The sequence below is a fragment of the Anguilla rostrata genome, chromosome 1 (genome assembly GCF_018555375.3).
Source record: "Anguilla rostrata isolate EN2019 chromosome 1, ASM1855537v3, whole genome shotgun sequence".
In the NCBI taxonomy this organism is placed as follows: Eukaryota; Metazoa; Chordata; class Actinopteri; order Anguilliformes; family Anguillidae; genus Anguilla; species Anguilla rostrata.
In genome coordinates this window covers 56,331,768-56,354,921 of record NC_057933.1, presented here as the reverse complement: position 1 = coordinate 56,354,921, position 23,154 = coordinate 56,331,768, and the positions used below count along the sequence as shown (strand labels likewise).

The window sequence follows — 23,154 nt, the reverse complement described above, 5'->3', positions numbered from 1 at the left end:
CAGGTCCCCGAGTGTGGAGCGGGTAGAAGGCACTTCATTCTTTCTCAAACATAAGTGCGCAAAAAAACATTTTTGATGCCTAAAGGGTTTCAAAATCAGTTGGGGGGAGAAAAAAAATGAGCGCAACACACCATGAGCCTTGCACAACAAATATCAGATTCAGAAGTGAGGTTTCGCACAACGGCGGCGGAGGTCAGCGGAGCGTGCCGTGCGGTGAAACGGAATGGCTTCTCCGCGCCGGTTTGCTCCAGGCGCAGCGATCAGCTGGAGATAGCGCGGGGCGAGCCGCGCTAGCGGGAAATTAGGGCCGAAATGGCGCCTCTGTAATTGGTGTAGCTGCAGTCATCAAAGGCTCCCAAATGGAGCAGAAAAGGTTCCTGCCACTTGACAAATTCATTCACCCAGGGGGTGCGATGCTCACAGCTTGGCCAAGAAAAAAAAGAAAAAAACAGAAAAACAAAGCCGAACAAAACAAAACAAAACAAAAAGAGAACTTCAACATTGTGACGACAGAGCGGAGAAAACAAAGACGCAGCCCCGAGGGTCGATTCCATGGCTCTTTACACCCAGGAACCGGAAGGGCAGATTTAACTGCGTCTCCAGGAAGAGGAGGAAAAAACACAGAACGGCAAAGAGAAGCATAAAATGCCCCGAGCCATAGAGAGCATAATGGCACAGTGCAATCAGAATGGCTCTTACTGTTTTGTAATTACTGGTTTAACTGTGCGGCTGGAAATCAATAGTAGTGATTGATACACGACAAATCCGTAGTGATTTGTCGTGTAGCCTACTTTCACCTACTCACTCTCGCTGTGGCTAACGCTAGCTTGCCGGCTAATGCACGCAGAAAATAACTAAGAAGCTGATCGGCCAGATGTAAACTTACATATATGAAAGAGAAAATGCCTGATATATGCGGTGTTCAGTGTATGGCACAATTTCCACAATGGTAGATAAACAGATAAATGAAATGGATTAGATGGATTACACAGACAGACAGGGTCAGTTTACATACAAAGAAAGGCCGCCATTTTCTTTAAAAGGAATCAGTTGGGGAGAGAAGAGAGTCGGATGCAGAAAGACTAATGAACTGAGAGAGCTCTCTCATCACTTTGGCTAAAGAGCTGCACTCACTTCAAAGGCCTGATTCAGAGTGGGGGCCCTTCGGAGAGCGCATTTTACCAAGACTGCTCAAGCACTTCTCAGCTGAAGCACTCTCTCCTTTATCGCCGTCTGAAACCGAAACAGAACATCTTCCAGACTGAATGCCTCCTCAGTACTCTGATGGGCTCCATATTGGTCAGGTTATTATAAAGCCGGTGTTTGTGTTCCTCTCCACAAGAGATGCTGTGATTAGGTCCTAATGGACAGGCTCCAGAAAAGACTCCTCAATTCATCATAAATTTGTATAAATAATTAAATAAATACAGTAAATAAAATACCAGGCTAGACAAAGGTGACTCATATTCAAGACAATGCGACACACTGGTCGTATCCATATCTGAGAACACCACATCCACTGCGTGTGTGCGCGTCCATTTGCATGTTGGGTGCAGGGAGGGTGGGGGTGGGGAGGGCTCAGTGCACATTTCAAGAGAAATTGGAATAATAATCTCACTTCATGTCATCCAATTTCAGAGGATAATTTGTACACCCTGTAGAATAAACATGAACATTTCAGTATTAAAATAAACCGCATTAAAACAAACATTTCAGCATTAAAAGTCAAAACAGAGAGCTTTCATCCTTCTCCCGGTCTTATGAGGGTCAAAGAGGGAGGTCCTCTTGTCCAAACCCAGCTCCTGACAGGGGAAGAGGAACACGCACTCCGAGCCCCCTCAGACAGGAAGTGCAGCAGTGTGAGCCTGCATAATACTCTTCATTTAAGCGCCCTGGGGGGCTAACAAACACACTTTGCTAAGCTGTAGCATGGCACTCATTCACCCCTTCCATTAATGTGCTGCTTTACATCAAATGTCCTGAGGAGGAGCAGGAGGAGGAGTGAAGCAGATACCTGCTGCAGCAGAATTAACAGGGCACAGCAGATTTTTTGAAGAGGTGATTTAGTTAATCTTTTTTGGTCTTTTTCCTTTGTCCCCAGCGATACACCGTATTCTAGGCGATTGTTTCCTTGCTTTCAGGAGGCTAACTGCGTCGCGGGTAGCGCTACAAACCCAGCGTGGAGGGGAAGAGCGCGCCGTGGCTCACCGTCACAGGACGCTGCACACCCATCTGAGCCGGCCAAATGGGAGGACGCGGGACTTACCAAACACCACAGAACAAGAGGAACAAGAGCCACCGAGAGGAGCCACCGGCTCGTTAGGAACTCATTTCAAATCCCAATCACAAGGCCGCCTGCAAACTCATCTTATTGTACTCGTGATGTACGTAGCGTACAAGTCGTTAGATTAAACTGGAATTTGGGGTGTCGTACCCTCACCCTCAGGGCTGTAAGGAGAGTAACAGACATGGGGGGCGAGATGGGGGTGTGATGGGGGAGCGCATATGGAGGACAGTTACCTTTACGAAAAAGTCACATGGGAAATTTGGTTTTCCACATGTGAAAATTGCAATTTCACATGAAAATGTATCATGTCAAGTGCAAATTAAAATAGTCACGTGAAAAAAAAACTGTCACATGTGAGCTGGACATTTTCACATACTATTGATTTTTTTGACATGTGACAAGCTTCCACATGTGAAAAGAAAATAGGTGACAATGAGTCATTTGCATCTTCATATTTTCATATGTTACAGACTTTTTAAAAATGTGAACTACAATTTCCATGTGAAAACAAACCTTAAAATAGATTGGTTGCCTTCCACTCTCATCTTACATGATGGATTATTCTTATACTGGAGTTCGCATGTGAACTCTTCATATGTTGAGTGTTCACGTGTGATCTTTTCATAAGGGTACAGGCACCCTATTTTCTGCCGCCTGCCTCTAATTCCTCAGGATTTAGTGTTTAAACCGCTATTCAGTATTTAAACCGCCACCGATTCCCCCTTCTCTCCTCACTTCACTTCACTAACATAGTGAAGAAAAACGTCATTGACTGAAAGCAAGGTCCGAGGAACCAAAGAATATGAAAAAAAATCTCATGAGTGTTCCCCGTGTCACATTGCAGACACATAAGAAGCTGACACGCAGTCTGCGGAGCCGCTCTGCGGTGCATCCGATAAGATGGAGCTCATGGTGTGAGACGCTCCAATCAGTGAGCAGGGGGATAAGGCTGAGGTGCAGGTGGCCATATTTAACTCGGCGAGGAAAGGATAAGCTCCGTTTCCCCCCTCTTCTCCATTACGGTCGGGGCCAGAGCATCACCGTTCCGCCGGTGGCCGTGCGGCCGTGCGGCCATGCGGCCATGCGGCCTGCGACCTCCCGGAGGCCTCGCAGGGCCGGGACACAGGAACACGTCGCGCACGGCGCTGGGGTGCCGCCTGCGGGGATGTAATCTCTGCGCAAACCCAGCGACCCCATCCTCATTTCTGTATCGAACGCTGGACTCCTACCGCATTTCTCACAGCTGGGAAGAGTCGCCGTTTGTGTTTCATCCATCGATATAACCCTTTCTCTTAGCTCTCTCCTGCAAATTAGATTTTAATCTCAACAAGTCTTCCCGGTTCAATAAAGGTCAAATAACATACAATACAACCTTTATCGAAAAGTATAACTCATGTTATCCTTTATCTATTACTAGACTTTATTTATGGTTATCCACTTCATACTTTCCATTGGCAATACAAAGGCAGATAACTGAATAATTGAAATAAACATCCTTTGTTGTGTACGATATCAACAAATCATGTGACCCAGAGCCAAATGCTATTTCCATAAAAGGAACTTCTAAATTTCTCAGTAATATTTTAGATACGCATGCACACACGCACGCACGCACGCACACACGCATGCAAGCTCACACACCACCCGCAGCCTGAATCTAACCAAATAAAAATCCAAGACATCACACAGAACCAAGTTTTGTTTTCTCTCATTTCTTTGTTTTTTAAGTGATGCATTCATCCGCGCCCGTTTGACAGTATCTGCGTGACAAACTTCAACTGTGACAGAAAACATCTGCTCAGACTCCAGCAGCCGAGGCGGCAGGAGCTTGTGTGTGTGTGTGTGTGTGTGTGTGTGTTACCGTGTTTTTTTTTTGGGGGGTGGGGGGGGCGCAGTGTTTTGTATAAGTGGCCCATGGGGATGGACAGAAGGCTGCTCAGATTACAGTGCTCTCTGTGCAGCTTGTGGGAAAGAGTGTGTGATATGGAGGACTGACACATTATTTTTCACTTTTTAAACCATGTGACAGCTGAGTGGCTTAATTATTTTGGGACTGGACTGTAACCTGAAGATTGCTGCAGCTAAGTCCTGGCTGGCAGCCACTTGCACTGTACTTTTTCAAATAAAGGTTCTAAATCCCAACTGACATAATAAATATCCACATGGATTTTCTAAAATGGAGGATATGCTTTTCTGGACAGGCTAATCCACAAAAATCTAATCTGATACGAGTGTCGGTAGTGGAACTGAACATTTTTCTGGACGTATCCTCATATGCAGGAAGTACATCTAAATAAGTTATGTACACATCTGCACAAAGCTTTTACACCTGACCTGAACACTGTGGTGAGGCTCTGCAGCCAGAGCCTACCCCGGTGACCCAACACCCGCGGAGATAAGACGGGGTGAGTCGACCGAACGGCCTGGCTTTCCGTCTACTTGACGAATTGACCCAGACCTGCCGAGCGCTTGCTTCCAACCCCGCGGCGCGGAGATGACGGATGACTGAACACCGCGAACGCTGTCTCTGATAAGCCTGGCGTCTGCTCAGGGCTGCCTGTCATATTCCCGCTAACTGAGGAGGCAGGCGGAAGGGAGGCGGGGGCAGGTTCTCTAACGCCGCTGCAGAAAAATGAGAGGGCTCCGATACTTAAGAAGACCAGCGTGTGCCCACATACCCCAGTGTCTCTGTGCCACGCTCGCAGATGGCACGAACCTCGCTGTTTATTAACTCTTCAGTCAGGCCCGGTCCGTCTGCACTAATAGTCCTGCAGTCGATCGAACCGGCGCGCCGGTGAAAAACAAGTAAAGCTGGAAGAAAAACAAAAAGGACAAAAACAGGAGGTCCCTCTGGTCACTTTTCATCTCACAACATCTTGCTGTACGCGTGTCCCTCCGTGTGTTTAACGGCTACCAGATGCCCACCACACACGTGTCGCATGGCATGTTTAATGGCTGCCAGACGGCAGCCCAGATCAGACGCCACGCGTGTGCGAAAGCAAAACCTCTTCACAGGCTGGTCAGGCGAAATGAGAAGGTGAAAATGCGCTACCTGTACATACGGAGGAAACGAGGAGGTGAAAGTGCGCTACCTGTACATACGGAGGAAACGAGGAGGTGAAAATGCGCTACCTGTACATACGGAGGAAACGAGGAGGTGAAAGTGCGCTACCTGTACATACGGAGGAAACGAGGAGGTGAAAGTGCGCTACCTGTACATACGGAGGAAACGAGGAGGTGAAAGTGCGCTACCTGTACATACGGAGGAAACGAGGAGGTGAAAGTGCGCTACCTGTACATACGGAGGAAACGAGGAGGTGAAAGTGCGCTACCTGTACATACGGAGGAAACGAGGAGGTGAAAGTGCGCTACCTGTACATACGGAGGAAACGAGGAGGTGAAAGTGCGCTACCTGTACATACGGAGGAAACGAGGAGGTGAAAGTGCGCTACCTGTACATACGGAGGAAACGAGGAGGTGAAAGTGCGCTACCTGTACATACGGAGGAAACGAGGAGGTGAAAGTGCGCTACCTGTACATACGGAGGAAACGAGGAGGTGAAAGTGCGCTACCTGTACATACGGAGGAAACGAGGAGGTGAAAGTGCGCTACCTGTACATACGGAGGAAACGAGGAGGTGAAAGTGCGCTACCTGTACATACGGAGGAAACGAGGAGGTGAAAGTGCGCTACCTGTACATACGGAGGAAACGAGGAGGTGAAAGTGCGCTACCTGTACATACGGAGGAAACGAGGAGGTGAAAGTGCGCTACCTGTACATACGGAGGAAACGAGGAGGTGAAAGTGCGCTACCTGTACATACGGAGGAAACGAGGAGGTGAAAGTGCGCTACCTGTACATACGGAGGAAACGAGGAGGTGAAAGTGCGCTACCTGTACATACGGAGGAAACGAGGAGGTGAAAGTGCGCTACCTGTACATACGGAGGAAACGAGGAGGTGAAAGTGCGCTACCTGTACATACGGAGGAAACGAGGAGGTGAAAGTGCGCTACCTGTACATACGGAGGAAACGAGGAGGTGAAAGTGCGCTACCTGTACATACGGAGGAAACGAGGAGGTGAAAGTGCGCTACCTGTACATACGGAGGAAACGAGGAGGTGAAAGTGCGCTACCTGTACATACGGAGGAAACGAGGAGGTGAAAGTGCGCTACCTGTACATACGGAGGAAACGAGGAGGTGAAAGTGCGCTACCTGTACATACGGAGGAAACGAGGAGGTGAAAGTGCGCTACCTGTACATACGGAGGAAACGAGGAGGTGAAAGTGCGCTACCTGTACATACGGAGGAAACGAGGAGGTGAAAGTGCGCTACCTGTACATACGGAGGAAACGAGGAGGTGAAAGTGCGCTACCTGTACATACGGAGGAAACGAGGAGGTGAAAGTGCGCTACCTGTACATACGGAGGAAACGAGGAGGTGAAAGTGCGCTACCTGTACATACGGAGGAAACCGGTGTTTGTCCCAGTGCATTCAGTCATGCACTGTACCAGAACACCTCCAAGGCCAATGGCACACCAATTCATCACACAAGCTCACCTCAGACACTATTCTCTGCTGCATCCGAAGGCCCCTCCTCCTTGACGTTATCAGTGCGACTGATTGGGCAATGAGGCTTCATACATCACTGTACGATGTAGGAGGAGCCAGATTACCCTGCCTATTACTGACCAAACAGATTCTTCATTGCAAAAACACAACCGTTCACTGAAATCACAGACATCACGAACATACCACAGTTCCGGTCACCTGAAGCTCATGAAGCCATGCAAAATGACCCACAGGTCTCGCAGTCTATTCAGGTTTATTTTGGCTTCAGGGGAATCTGAATGATTCTATTGCAGAAACAGAACTGTAAGAAACATAAGGATCTGGGCGTATAAGCTGACCAGTGAACACGTGCAAGTAAAGCTCAGGAATACAGAACGCGGTGTGTCGTATCTGGACTCGGTGGGCAGATGTGTGGGGGCCAGGGCCGGGGCCAGGGCCGGGGCCGGGGCCGGGGATGGGGGCCGATCTCGGCACCAGATAGCTAGCCAGCGCAGCGCCTTAGTGCACATATCAGGTTACAGCCCTGGTTACAGACCGGGATTCGGCTCCAGGGATAGGCTGCCCTTATCTTCCTGGTTCCAGGGATAAGAGCAGCCAGGCGGTTCATGAGATCACATAATATGCTCATGAGATTGCTGCGCCTCAGCAGGAATGAGGTAATGCTGCTGCAACATTACAAAGACACCTGAGAAGCAGCGGGCTATGGATTAGCCAACAGGTGGGAATAGCTCGTCATCTGAGAGGAAACTCACTCTCACTCTCCGCTGTTTTAAGTGGTGTACCACATGCTGCATCAGATAAAATCTGCAGTAAAAACATAATATTTAAGTAAGAGTAAGAATGCTGAGAACCTACTGCAGTATTTTTCAACCGTATGTCCTTTTTCCTTAATTTAAAAAAGGGATGTGTGGCTTACACAATGAATTGACAGTAATGTAACAGGGTACTGTGGTATTCATGGAGACCCATCTGTTTAAAGATCCTGCTAGTACTAGGGATGATGATGATAATTATGATGATGGTGATTCTTATTGTTATTACTATTATTTGTAATAGTAGTAGTAATCGTTATGGGGCACTGTATGATTTTCTCTACATGATGACAAGCTGATTAGTCCTCATGATTACTTAAGCACTTAAAGCCTGTTTCTTTAGCAGCAGACCTGCTCAAAGGAGACACAGATCATTTTCTCCAGTGTTAGTTCACACAGGACACCAGGATGGGAATAAGTGAATAAGCAGACAACATCTATCCTTCTCATTCCTATAATTATCAGGCATTACTAGACTGACAGGCTACAGACATTGTTTCAGAGCTGTTTTATTGAGCTATTCTGGGAAATGGAGACATAAAAATAGACAAAGCTAGGCTACATCTTAGAAATCATGGCCTAAGATTTCAAACAATTAACCTTAAGCCTACAGTGTTGTGTCTCCAGTGTGCACACAGCCCAAGAGGACGGAGGACAAAAATGATAAAGAATAGGGCATTGTGGGAAAAAAAATGTGCTAAATGACGTTAACCAACCCTTGCACTTAACAGAGGTTCCGCACTAAAACAATTAAAAAAGAGAGAGGGTGACAATTAAGAACACAAACGTGTGATGGGAGAGTCTGCGAGTGCATCCGCTCGCATTTTATTTACATTTCCTTCCCTTGGTTTGGTGCCCCCTCTGAAGGATTGTCCCCTAGGTGACCATCTCTGTTGCCTATGCCTAGCGCCGGCCCTGAAGCGGCCTGTGTAACATGTCACGCCCATTTCCCAGTGTTTCATTTTCCACCTTGTGTGTACAGAGTAGGCACCTCAATAAAACCGCCTTCTGCCCTGCCTCTCTTCACGGACTGCTTGTGCTGCCCACACAAGTGGCTGAGCACCCGTACAGCAGTGGTCAGAATAAAATGTAAACTGTGAATGTAATGTAAACTGTGAATGGCACTGAAAATGTCACTTGGCTACATCAATACGAGGGCTTCAAAACACCAAAGGCGCCAAAAAAAATTTATAATAAAGAGACTATCAGTTTAATGTTTCACGTTGTTAGACAAGCTGGCTAAAATAGCATTGTTTAAATGCTGCTCTGTGCTTGGGATATTTAGGAGTTATCTAATCAAGGCCACAAACTTTTGTTATGAATTATTTACTCTCCTAGGCCTGTTTGTAACATCTGTAAGCTAAGTTTGTAACAAGGGTGCTCAAGCCAGGTCGGGTTCCACACAGACTCCTGATGTTTGGACAGCTTGGCCCCAACTGTATCATTCCCATTGGCTTCTGCATTATCAGTGCATTCATGGACAACTGTTACTATTCTTCCTTATCTTGTTTATATTTACATGGAATAAAGATGAGATCTTTGCCAGGCCCTTTTTTGGTGGCAAGCTCCTCTTATTAGCTGAAGATGACATTTTCATTTAGCTAGTATTTTAGTTCCTGTGGTAAACCCAAGCGGCCATAACTGGGCTGCGTTTTTGAAGCTCACCTCCTGGTCTTGTTGAGAGACGTTGCTCACTAGCGCCAGTCGCAACAGGTGTTTTTTCTTCGTCTAATGTCTCCGCATTTGCCAATTTAAGTTATTTTGTTATTTGGAAGAGATCGTAATATTTTGTGGAACGAATCAGGGACAGTTCGCATCCCTGCTAAGTGACTGTATCTCATGCACTTAGTGGATGACCAGACTTCATGCCCATGTAAGGGTCCCCCTTTTTCCCTGCTGCACAGTCTCAGGCTCCAATTTGTACAACATGACAGCCCCCACAAACTGCACTCCCTGGGCTTCAAAATGCTTTTCACCTGGAGAGTCAGTGGGCGACGTCACAGTGACTTGGCCCATATTGTTTCTCCTGTCAGTGGGTAATTCTCGACAACATAAACAAACCTACTCATCTGCGCATGGCCAGGTAGCCAAACGAAGTGAGATAACAGCCAATCAAAACACTGTAATTTCATACTTGGACTTGGTTACTAACCCAGGGGAGTCCACACACCCCACAAATGTATTGAATCATTGATAATTTCCAAGACGGATTACAAAATGGAACACTTACGCGAACAAATTTTCTATTTATTTTTTAACCACAGTGAATTCGGTTTCTAATAATGACATATTATACTTTTGTATATTATTACAGTTATTGTAGTTTTCATTAGACATAAAAAATTCATAAGCGATTAAGAATCTGCCAAGGAGTACTTGTTTTCTCGACTAAATGGTTTGAAGGAGGGGCCCTGATGTCTAAATACTGAGAGCCACAGAAACGACTCATATTTGCTTAAAGCAATGTCCATTCCTTAAGTTTTCATGGCTTTGGTTAAGTTCACAGTTTATATATATGCACTTTAACATAGCTACGTTACAAAGCAACTACAATTAATGACTTGGTGTTAGGAACGTCTTTAATTAAAAAATTAAATTAAACCGCCAGCAGAAAGTTGTGTCCCACATGTCATTTCTTACTGCTCCACAGCTCATAAGAGTCAAATCTTGATTTGAATAATAATGGTGCATTAATGAATTCATTTTAATTATTATGTAAATGAACCAGGGGATGAAACATCTATTAAAGATGAAGAAATGGTCCATTAATGTAACTGGCATTCATTAAGCTGAAGGTGGAAGCTAAATGCTTTCCATCTGAAATGATGAAGCCAGCCATTTTTATCGTTTACACTGCTTGATGTATCATTTTAATATTAAGAATGAATTTGTTTAATAAACGGAAAGGCTCATGCAAAATTAAGTATGCTCACGGAGTGAAAAAGTAAGCGGATTGTCTAAGCTAATTCAATTTATCCATGAAAATAAATGAACCTGTGATCAACAATACAATCCAATATAGCTTTGCCTTCGAGAATAAAACTAACCCGTTGAATGAAAGAACTAATTCAATAGATTTGCCAAAATATCTTTTTAGAATTTTCCAAAATCAAATGAATTGCTACAACACTGACAGGTCTATGTGTTTTCATGTATAGTGATATATAGCAATTACAATTACAATTATGAACTTCCTTTTGTATAAATTAATTATTATACAGTATATATAATACCCTACTGCGTACACTATACCATACCATAAGGCATATTGCATATGCTTAATTATTTCAATATCTTTTAGAGACACCATATATGTTTAGTACATAATATATCCTTGTGTGTTCATCTCACATGTCCAGTTGCTAGCCTGGTTAGTTGCACACGGTACTGTTAGCTGTGCTCCATGGCCAGTGATTTAAAGCACAGCAGACAGATGACACATTCAGTAAATCTCTGATGGAGACCGGCTCACAGGGGCCATGTTCATAAGGTCAGCCAACGCCGCGGCTAGAAGCTTCCCCGGGCCATTCTAAAGCCCTGCCCGGAGTCTTAATGGTCTGTCACAGCCGACTGAGTCTAAAGCCACTGCAGGAAACTCCTTTTTCTGAGGGGGCCAGGTCATACTTAATTGTTCAGGACCCTCTATTCAGGAAATGGTTGTGTGAAGACTGAAAAACCGGCATTAAACCTGCCATGTACCGACGACAAATCCCATCACAGCACTTTATAACAAGCGCAGAAATACGGTAGACTGCTGAGAAAGAACGATCTGTCCTTGGTTGCATCTTTTTTCACAGAAACCGAGGAATGATAACTATACAGAATGTGGATTTCTGTTTGTAACACACAAAAAACCCAATAAAAATATTCAAACACTACATAAGGTACTAGAAGGAGTCAGAAGGAACTACACTTGGACTTCAGTGGCGATTCTTTGTCTAAATCAGTTTGCTGATATGAATGTTTCCATACCGAACCGATTACCATTGACTTGGTCTTGACACATCAGAATTTCACTTGTTGAATTACTAACGCGTATAACTGGTTCCCTCTCTTGAAGTCTGGATTCATCTGTAATTTCACAGTGATTTGAATGTCGTACATGTGCTGCCAGAAGGGTTAACAACAAAATTACCGTTTAGACTAAATTACTGCAGATCCAGCAGCAACAAAGCACACCCACGCTACCAGAAGAGCAGTAATATACTGACAGTGGCACTGATAAGGGATCCTTGTAACTAGAGGGTTCTGGGCTCTAATCCCAGTTGGAACACAGCCACCGCGCAGACACATGATTATTCTACAAAACCGGTCCACGCGAGCTTCAGTGCGATTTCCAGAAGAGATGCGTCTGTTCCCCCCACAAAGGCAGCTCATAAACTGTGTGTGAACTTTCTACAGCGCAGAGGGGAGCGCTCCCCTTGATCTCCCTCGCTGCTTTATTTTAAGAGCCAGGTTCGTCTCCGTGTCGTCCGTTCACAGCGGCCAGGCCGCGATTAGGGGATCTGTGAGCGCTTTGTACCTCTGACAGCGAGGAGATAAGCTACTTTGATGTAGCTCCTACTCAGGGGTATGGTAACAATTATGTGACACTAATAGTCACAATCCAGCGTTATTAACTGTTGCTTGGTTAAAGATGTCTTTGAATAGGATATTATCACAATTAAGAAATGTTACTTCACCTCGTTTGAGATGCTTGTATACCTGTCTGTTCTCGTTATTACTTTGCTGCTTTGTCTTCTTTCCATCTGTAAGCAATCAGATCATCTACAGATAAAATAATGATGAAAGCCAAAGTATTTCCTTTACACTCCTCCTCTTCCCCCTCTCTCTCTCTTTCTCTTTCTTTTTCAAATCTGAAGAACAAACACAGAGTATTGTATTCCCCAGTTGGATCAACAGCAAAACCAACAGTGAAAGGAAAAATAAAAATTGAATGAGATTCATGATAATGACAAGAACAGGAGTAATATTACAGATCCACACAGCAAGAAGACCTATTCATTTTTATGGAAAATGTAAGAATCGCCGGGTAAATCATCAGTACATATGTGCTAGCGCCTGATTGGCTGTCTTTCCACCCCGAAAGGCAGGTGGGGGCATCTCTGCCAGGGAACCTAGCAGCAGCCTGCCATGACTGACAGGGAGCGACAGACACTCACAACAGCGCGGGCAGGTAATTAATTTCAGCAAACGACCACCGCGTCTGTCAGCCTTTATAAATGACTGTTTATGCGTTATGGGCAATTTACCTGCGCCATTGAGAGGAGAGGACAGGAAATATCTCAGACTACACACGGAAAAGAGAAACAGAACGCCAGCGGTCTGATATTATGCACTTCGCTTTATTTTTTTCTGCATTTCAGAAGATATTTCTTCCAAAAATGTAATTGAAGAGCATGTCAGGTTGGAGGCACAAGGAAAAGATAAACAGACATTAATTGTCAGGTAAGCAGATAATTGGAATCTGGATAAACAGACAGATACACCCTGTACCCTGTGTTTCCTGTGAAACGTATTGTTCCTGAATACCAACACAACAAAAGCGGCAAACCGCTTTCTTTCCTCCCCGGAATGCCACTGGACTGTGAAGAGCTGTGGGCTGACGGTCGGTGTCTCCCAGGAATGTGCACTGAATCTCGTGGAAAAGGAAGGAAAAAAATTGAAATGTTTTGAAAACACTGTATTCAATTGTGCGCAGTGTCAATGGGAGGCGGATTTCTCAGGCAATTCCACAGCTATGGCCCCCGTGACCCCGGCTGAATGAGAGGAATGGAGAGCGAGAGAGGGAGGGAGGGAGAGAGAGAAAGAGAGAATGGGAACAAGAGAGGCAGGGGGAGAACGGTTTGGGTGGGCCCCATAGCAGGAGAAGACAGAAGGGCAGATAAATATTATCGTAATTTAGTTCACTGCTCTCTAGCGGAACAGAACTCTACAGTACTCCATTGTGAAACGGGCCGATTCTCTTACACTCCGGGAAAAAAAAGACTGGAGACCAGCAGACCTGCAGCATCTCAGAAAGCAAATGAAGGGCCGATTTTTACAAACAGCTCGGAAAAATGTTTTAAATCCCTTAGGAGAGCGCGAGCCACACAGGCACAGGATAAACAGTGGACACAGCAGCGTAATGGATCCAGCAGGATGTAACAGGGCCAGATAAGAGCCTCTTCCAGGTGTACATTTCCCTGGCATTTGGCAGTTGGGCAGGAGCTTCAGTCGGCAACCAATATTTCTCTGGAGGGGGGGGCAAACCAGCTAAGGTTTCTCATGTGTCCCCACCCTGCAAATTCTCCACCACAAAATGTCAGCGAGAAACATGTCTGTGCAATTACTGCTATAGAAACATACCTGCCCTTTATCACTAAAGGTGTGTGCTGCCTGACAGGCTGTGCTGACTATGACACAGGCTGACTGCACAGTGAAAAACTGAAAAGACAGCTTGTCCAGGTGAAACGCTGGTTCCCACTCATTCCAGTGTCTGAGAATTCACCAAGCAGCATCCCGAGTTTCGGAGCCGTGAGTGAGAGAGACCGAGAGTTCCTAACAGGGAGGAACCGGAGTGCAGTAATCCCTTTCGGGAATGATTACACGCTTCCTGTATTGCCTAGTTACTAAACGGAGGAGTAATACACACAGCGTAACAAACTCAACAGAGGCCCTGACACATGGCATGTAACCTTCCAAGAAAACAAAAAAAATGAGAGGACAGGGAGAGAGAGAGAGAAAGAGGGAGAGCGGGGAGATAAAGAAAGGGGGAAGTTGCCCAATAGCTTCACTCAATAACAACTCTTCATTTTATTTCAGTCTTTATGCAGTGTGGAAAAGTCCTCATGATACCTCAGACTGTGTCCTGCTCAATCTATTAGACTATTTACTGTGATAGATGCCTCATTACATGTGTTACCATGCATGCTGCCCTTATTTTACACCGTGCCAACCAGCAGAAGATGGGCTCCCCCTCTGTAGCCAGGTTCCTCCTGAGATTTCTTACCTTTGGGGAGCTTTTTCTTGCCCTTGCTTGAGTGTTTTCCTCCCTACAGGGGAGTTTTTACCTCGCTAGCTTTTGGGGGGTTCAGGCCTTCATGTTTCTGCCCAATTTTCCATCTGTTTCTCTGTACAGCGTCTTTGTGACAGTTCTCTCTAAAAAGCGCTACACAAATAAATTGATTTTTTTTTTTGTTTAATGGAACAATGTACAGATGCATTTTGGGACCCAAAGGCAAACAGCTCCCCTTGACCTCTCTCAACAGCACTGTGATGCTGGCGTTTGGGTCTGAGGCAGGAAGCTCGGTTAAATCTGCTTCCGTGAGCTAAACCACCAGCCCCACTATCGGAGATGCACTATTAAGTTAAGTTTGCTCTGTCCCCGCTCACTTATCCAGCTTTGCCATTCTTCAGCTCTGTACGGGCATAATGAGCTTTAACCAGGGTGGGAGTCCACAGATCACTGCTTTTAAAAGCTCTGCATAACCACCGGTGGGGAAAATGCTGAACAGAGACTCCTTTCAACATTCAAACGTGCAATATAATCGAGGGCGTATAATTTGTTTTCCTTACTGATTAGGGAATTTAGTGGGATGCGAGAGAGAATAAAAACGAAACAAAAAAAATGGGTAAGACCTGTGCTCTCTGTGCTCTGTCGCCCTGCTGTCGGGGGACCCTACACACAATTAAAATCGATTCCAGCCACAAAACACTGCTTTTCAGAGGAAAAACAGCAACAGAGGAATGTGCAGAGAGTGGGAATGGCTCCTGAAATTGCCCCTATTTGTGCACTACCTCGGGACCGGGAACAGAGAGGGGCCAACATCCTGAATGGCTTTCATGTGTTAACATCTTTCTTCCTGTTCCTAAAATACACTTCATAATGAATATACCTTCATACACACACACAGGCCAAACCTCTTCTCATTTCTGCACAGGGCAGTGGAATTATGGAAAAGGCATCTGTGATTGCAATCTGCCAGCCTGGAACAGTGTGTGTGTGCGTGTATGTGCGTGTGTACGTGTGTGTGTGCATGCGTGCGTGTGTGCATGCATGTGTGCATGTGCGCCTGTGTAGGTGTGTGTGGGTATGTGCATGTGTGTGTGTGTGTGTGTGTGTGTGTGCATGTGTACAGTAGGTGTGTGTGTGCGTGTGTGTGCATGTGTTTGTGTGTGTGCGTGTGTGTATGTGTGTGTGTGTGTGCGTGTGCGTGTGTGTATGTGTGTGTATGTGTGTATGTGTGCATGTGCGCGTGTGTAGGTGTGTGGGGGTATGTGCATGTGTGTGTGTGTGTGTGTGCGCATGTGTACAGTAGGTGTGTGTGTGTGTGCATGTGTACAGTAGGTGTGTGTGTGTGTGTGTGTGGTTGTGTGTGCAGTGTGTACATGTGTGTGCGGTCTCTGTGAGGGAGGGGATGGGGGGTTATTTGAGGTCATACTTATCAGCTTGTGGTTCCTCACCACCCACATCCTATTCCAGCACTAAGCAGCCACTGACTGGCACACTGGCGCCAGTAGATGGCCTTTCCTGTATGCACCTCAGCTACATGGTGGACCAAGACCAGCGTTACAGTAAAACTATGACCAGGGCACAGAGCAGGATGGAGTAGAAGTGCAGCAGGATGGAGCAAAAGGAGGTGGTGTCATGGAGAAAATGGATTAAAAGAAGGTTGGAGTAAAAAGAGGTGAGTGTGATGGGGCAGGATGGAGTAGCAGGTGCTGCCTGCTTTGATGCGGCAACACCTTTCCTGCAGCTTTTAACACAGTATTCCTCACACTCAACACCACAGCCATGACCTGCACTGCTCACACAGAACTGCGTCATTCTGACACAATATATCTACGTCCCTCCTGGGCTGGACATTCTCAGCACTGCTGTAAACCTTCAGCTGGACCTACAGAAGGGCGGACAGGAAGTTCCAATCTGGCGATAATATATCTATGAGAGCGACATTCACTGGAACACAGCTCATTGGCTCAGGGGAGCATTCAACACACGAAACGTTTTCTTGTGTTTTACGGTTGAAACCATAAATTATACGGTGCCGAACTGAATGCCCAGCTGCAAAACGCTCGCAGCAGTGAGTTCACTGATCTTAAGTGTGTGGAGCTCATTTATAACAAGCATCATACAAATATATCTAAATAATATATTACTATTTACTTCTCTAACCACCAACATTACAGGCGCTACGAGACTACTACATCTACGTAATTTAATACAGTGCAAATGTATTCTATAAATAAAAGACCAATTTACTAATGAAAAATATCATTTTTAATCTTCCTTGTCGCTGTTCAACATCTACAGTAACACAAGAGCTACAATATGAAATGCTTTGCCTGTGCTTTAAAGAAAGTCAAGTGCAAGGTTTCAACCCTCTAACTCTAGTGGTTAATTAGCCACAAGTGAGATGGGCAGAAAATGTTCCAAAAACACCTACAAAACAAAGTGAATTACTCTGTGTTGTAAAAGGTTACACAGGGTTTTTTTTGTTGAGAATTTTCATTTTCAGGGATAATAAATCAGGGAGAAGACACACAGTTGTCATTTGTGCATAGCAGCTAGGGATGGAACATTTAGCAATTGGTAGGAGCGGTTAGGGACCTTGGGATAAGTTCAGCACATAGGTTATGCACTCAGTAAAATGCCCAGGGTTAATGAACTCTAACTCTCTGGCCATAGTGGACTCATATAAACTCTGTAAGAGATGATTTAACACTGAACATTTTACTATGCGGGCTGTGACCCGTTACTACAGCAATTACTTTTGAAAGGCGCAAGAAAAAAAAAAGATTTATGATTACATATTTTTTTCTAGATGTTTAAGAACCTGCTGCCGAGTTCTGTTACTTCAGTAAACAATCCCACCCCTAGTGGGACCCACAGAGAAGGGCAATCAATCGCAGAATATATTTTCATGTAAAAAGAAACAGACAAATGCCAGTGGTGACTGGTGCATACCTGTCTACAGGTGCAGGGCCCTTTCAATGCTGCAGGGAGTCCAGCCAGAAGGAATCTACCAATTACTGTAGCCACTGTTCTATTTGCTGCGACATAGTCAGTGACTTGAGGAGAGCTCCTCTCTGGTTAATGTGTGAAACATGACTTCCTGATCCCTGTGCTATCACCCCTGTTCCGTGGCTCAGATCCCTTGCAATGTCCCAAAGCTAGTTTTGCATACACCCCAGGCATGTTCAAACACTCCCCATCTTATCAAAGCTATAAACAGGGTCTCTTCCGGGTGTGTTCTTTGCATTGCACTTATACTGGGATGTTGGGCTACTAAAGCCACTCATTAAAGTTGCATTTAAAGCTTGCACATTAAATCATGCAATTTTTAAATCATCCCCCTGGAAACTCAAATCCTCCTGATCCTCTTTGGTAGTGTGTGGCACCACAGACTGGAGAAGACAAAAGAACTGAGACACTGAACACAACCTTGTGTGTGTGTGTGTGTTTAAAATGTACAGTATGATGCCGTAAATGGCCACACAGTCCATGCTTCACGTCTCCTTGCTGCTGCACACATCAGCACTGACTTCCTCCGCTGTTCCGTTTCCTCAGAACCCAAAACGTCCGCAGGGATTCGGGTGCCATATTAAGGGAAGAAATATTGCTGCTTCCATTGTAATTATAAGAGCACTTGAGGCAGAAACAAAGGATCATAACTCATCTGTGCTCCTTCGTGTTTACCGACCTTTTCTTAACAGCAAGCGGAGAAAAAACAGGATCGATTCTGGTTTCCCTTTTCTTTTTGGCTATTTCTGTGTAACGTGTGATAAACAGGACGGTCCTGAGAAGAACAGCTGGCAGGCAGACTAAAAGAAAGAGGGGGCCTTGACTAAATGTGCTGTTTGTGAAGGACGGGGGGAAGGAGACAGTTGTTTTCCACCACACTGAAAATGGCACGGAACGTATACACACAGAATCAAAGCGAAACCGTGAAAAAGTACACAAACAGGCGGGCTGTCTGCGTGTGCGCATTCTGTGTTTTTTCCATTTTCTTTTTTTAGATACGATGGCTGCTGGTGCACGGCTCTGACAAATCTCACTGGTAATAACAATGTGGCAAAAGGTGAGGGGGAAAAAAACAAGAAACTAACTGCACTTTTCCTTCAGAGCAAGTGAAACAATTGTAGAACAACAAAGCCCAGTGCAGGCATGTGTGTGTGTACTTGTGTGTGTGTGTGTGTGTGTGTATGCGAGGCCTGGATCCAATCAATGACTGAACTGACGGACTACACTGAAGTAATAGACACATTTGGCAGTGGCTGCATTAGAGCATTACAATCCTGCATTCAAATACAGCTTAATTGATATGACGTCATCATTCTGAGTATGCCAAACACAGGAGCACTACAGACTGGGCTGCTTTTAACGTGTAGCAACCCAGAGCCCAGACTGGATGTTCTTAATACGTAATAACCCATGTCAGCTGTCATTAATGCGTAATAACACAGACTTAGTTGTTTATAATGTGTAATAACTACTTTCTTACATTTTTAATTAAGACTTCCCTTAAAAAACTAAAATAACTAAACACTGTTTCTTGCCATAAAAAGTGCACTTATTTTTAAATGACAAATCCACAATTTACGACATAAATCTGGAACTGAAGACAATCACTGGAAACAGACTGGAATTTGTCACCAGATCTGATGCCTGAATGACCTACATATTTTTCTATCAGAATCCAGTCTGAAATGAACCTCAACACATTTTCCTTGTTTCAATAAAGTGACTCTTTTTTGCTTCATGTCTGAATCCTGAGACTTGGAGATACCAAGGAAAGACTTTAAGGGGAAGAAAAAGCATTCAAAATCCGGCAAACATCCATTTGAGACACTTGATGTTAGCCATTTACACAGCTGGATTTTTAACCAAAGCCATTCAGGGTAAGTACCTTGGTTCAGCGGTAGCCCAGGTTTGGAACTGGCAACCTCGTGGTAACAAACCAAGTTCCCTCACCACCGCAGACCCTCTGGAACAGGCAGTACCGCTCACTCTCTGTTCTTTCCATCCCTCTCAAACTCTGTCCTCTCTTTCATCTTCCCGCTCCCTCCCTCTTTCCTTTCTTCTATATCCCATTCCTTATCCTCCTTCTTTTCTTTTCACCTCCCTGCAACCTCTACCGTTCCCGTCTCCAGTCACCCCCATTGTCTTCTCTCTCCTCTAGCCTTTTCAATCCATCTTCCCTCTCTTCCTTTTCTAATCTTACCACCATGTTTTCTCGTTCTCTCATGATCCCTTTTCCCGCCTCCTCCCTACCTCCCTGCCTCCCTCCCTTCTCTCTGCCTCCCTTCTCTCCTCTTTCCTCACTCTTCCTGCAGCTCTAGAGTCTCTCATTCCTCTGTCTCACACAGCTCACAATTTGGCTAAGGAAACATCACTGAAAATGCCAAACATTGGGTCACACAGTGTTCAAGGAGGCTTGGAGGCTCTTTTATAACACAGGAGAAGAGCCAGGATGCACGCACACACACACACACACACACGCACGCACAAATGCACACTTACAGAAACACACACTCACACACACGCACAGTCTCTCCCATGTTCAGAAGGATGTTTATTTTGCTCTGTGCGTGGATGTAATTAAAGGGGGGGGGGGCAGAACGAGCGTGCAGTAATTCACTCTCCACACGCCACATGGCTCAGGATTTCAACACTTTATGTGGATTTCCTGTTTCCTTTTCAATCCATTTTTCTTCGGTGGAATTGTGAGATAACCAGTGCTGCCAAAACCTTACATTACCATACAATAGAAAAAGACATCAGGCAAAAGCATGATAACTATCGCCATATCAAATATGTTTCTTCCCATACACTGCAAAAGCATTTTTCTCATTTCAAATTTGTGACCGTGTAACTGTATTCATTATAAAATGTATTCATCATAAAAGAAGTCAAACAGCAGCGCGACTGAACAAGTTGCAGTACAGCCGTTGCGAGCGCCTCCATGTTTTGCTGGTCTGGGGATGAAAACATGTCGGGACCACAGACAAGGGTATTCCACAGGCCATAAATCCGCCTCTCAACTGGTTAGATGTGTCCACACACGCTGCCAACACGCTTAGTTCTCCTGCCAACACCACCGCTACACATCGCAACGCACAAAACATGTGCGTTCCAGAGAAATGACACAGAGGATCACTGCAGGGGAAATAAGGACTCAGGGGCTCATAAACATCGCTTTCGCGACAGCACTGCGTAGACACACTCAAATGTGCAGTGTGTACACGCACTGGAGAGTGTAGTGTGTAGACGCGCTTTTGGAGTACGTGGACACACTCTTGGACATTAAGTGCGTCAAAGCTGTCTCTGGCATGCAGTTTGGGCAACTGAAATCAAATGAGAGGGGAAAAAAACAATATCTTCTGAAACCACAACAGACAGCAGCATATGGCAGGGCCAGCCCCAGACTGGCTGAATGCGCAGATGGAGGGGTCACCATGGCAACACACCCAAAAAACAACAGCTGTTGGGATCTCTTTAAAAAGTATTACACTGCTGATTTGTAGGAGGACCAAATATGAGCCAAACCCTCAGCCATTCCATCACTATACCAGTGAAAACCTCTTGCTTCTGCATCCACACACACACAAGTTCACAACAATCTGCTCGTTTAGGGGGACGGTGCATATGACACTCCAGAAGAGCAGGGCGTGGCCAGAGAGGCGTGGAGGCGGGGACTCACCGCTGGTTGCCCGGGGCAGTAGGCGTAGCTGGCGTGGGGGGCTTGGTAGTGCAAGCCGGCTCGGGGGAAGGCGTAGGTGCCCCACGTAGCCCCCTGCTGGTTGCTGTTCCCTTGGGAGGTGAAGCCGGAGGTCATGGAGACCCGTGCCTTGCCGCTGTGGTACGCCCTCACCGCTGCACCTGCCTGGGGGAGCAGAGAGGGGGGGGGGTCACCTGGGGACCAGTCAGGCTGCACACCTCCCTAACCCACAAACCCAGGCCCAAAGCCAATCTGGGCACTGAAGTATTGAACCCCAGGGTTTGCCAGGGTGAAAATCTGTTCTTAATGGAGCTTACACACAGCGCATCACAGCCGCCATGGGGGGGGGGGCGCATGCCTGTCCCTGATTCACAGATCACTCACTGGGGTTGAGTCAGACTCACACACTATGCTCAGTCACACTCCGCAACACACGCACACTACGATCAGTCACACCCCAAACTCACACAGACACTCACACAGACACACAGCATGCTGAGTAACCCCCCCTGCCCCCCCCACCAAACAATGTGCTGGGCCCCCACAGCTAAAAGGGCATGGTGCCTACGGAGTGACACACAGACGCATGTCTTCCACTGTTCCTGGGAACAAGGGAGGGAGGAAGAGATGGAGGGAGGGAGACAGAGACGGAGGGGAGATCAGTAAGAGTCAGTAAAAAGACAGAGGCGAGTGAATGTGGAGAGCAGGTGGTGCGCAGTGTGGAAACAGAGTCAAGTGGGCGACACCTGCATTCTGACTGGGGTTCGAATCACCACCCTCGAGCGCTCCACCTGCCCCCACGCACGCTGACCCCCTCTCTCCGCTCTGTGTCTCACGCGGCGCGCTCTTTAGCGGCTCGCTAACACAAAGGACGTCCGCGCGAGCGCGCCGCGCCACAGCTTAGCCTGGATTTACAGACCTGGAGCAGCCGCGCCGCGCGCCTCTCCAGGCTAAGTGAATTAGCCAAATGGCACGTTTAAGTGGAATGTGAGTGAGCAGCCTGGGTAATGCTCTAATGGAGGCACACAAACGCCGCGGCCGCAGGGGAAGAGGAGACGGCAGACGCGTGAGTCAGACTTCAAAAGGGGGGGGGGGGTGACGAGCTGCGTGAACAGGGAGGGAGGGACAGGGGGTGCGAGCCAGCACCCCAACACCTGCCCACAGTTTTCCCCTTTATCACCTCATTCATCACACCCTGCAATCCCAGCATGCTTTTATGCTTCTTCCATTCCTCTGGCATTCTGGGACTTTTCAGAGGTGGGCCTGGCTGTTGTTATAAGGCACCCGACCGCCCTTTTGAATCGGACCTAAAACTGACTGTGGCACAGATTAATCACTCCGCTTAAAAAACACTCCCATCCAGGCCCTCTCCACACATTCCGTACGCTCGCCCGCCTGGCCTATTCTGGCATGCAGTTAGAGGCGTCACCTGACAGGAAGGAGACTTTATAACTTCCCTGCACCTCTCTCATCTCGTGTGTGCGTGATATAAAACAGTCTTCACACCCAGAAACTCCACTCAGGGGCAAGTGATAAAAAAAATGTTAAAATTCTTGGAAAGGTCTTTCAGCACATGCAAACGCACGCAAATTACGTAACTGGTCTGTGGTAACCTTTTGAATGTGTTCTCGCGTTCACAAGGACAGAGCTGTTTGGGTTATGGGGGCGTGGGGGCGTTCGGCGGTCAGGGGCACAGCTGCTCTCTCTCAGGCCTCTCAGACATGGTGGGGGGGTGGGGGGGGGGTTCTGATCACAGTGTGAGAAAAGCCACCGGTGAAAAAAA

The 23,154-nt window shown here is 46.3% G+C and overlaps 1 protein-coding gene across 5 annotated transcripts in view; it reads right to left on the bottom strand.

The window, feature by feature from the left end:
• Nucleotides 1-23,154, bottom strand: part of rbms3 (RNA binding motif, single stranded interacting protein) — a 296,845-nt gene that overhangs the window by 194,266 nt on the left and 79,425 nt on the right. For all 5 annotated transcript variants that reach the window (XM_064343645.1, XM_064343656.1, XM_064343667.1 and 2 more), the window contains exon 4: nt 21,354-21,536. In XM_064343645.1, coding sequence (XP_064199715.1) covers nt 21,354-21,536 — 183 coding nt within the window. The remainder of the gene's footprint in view (nt 1-21,353; nt 21,537-23,154) is intronic.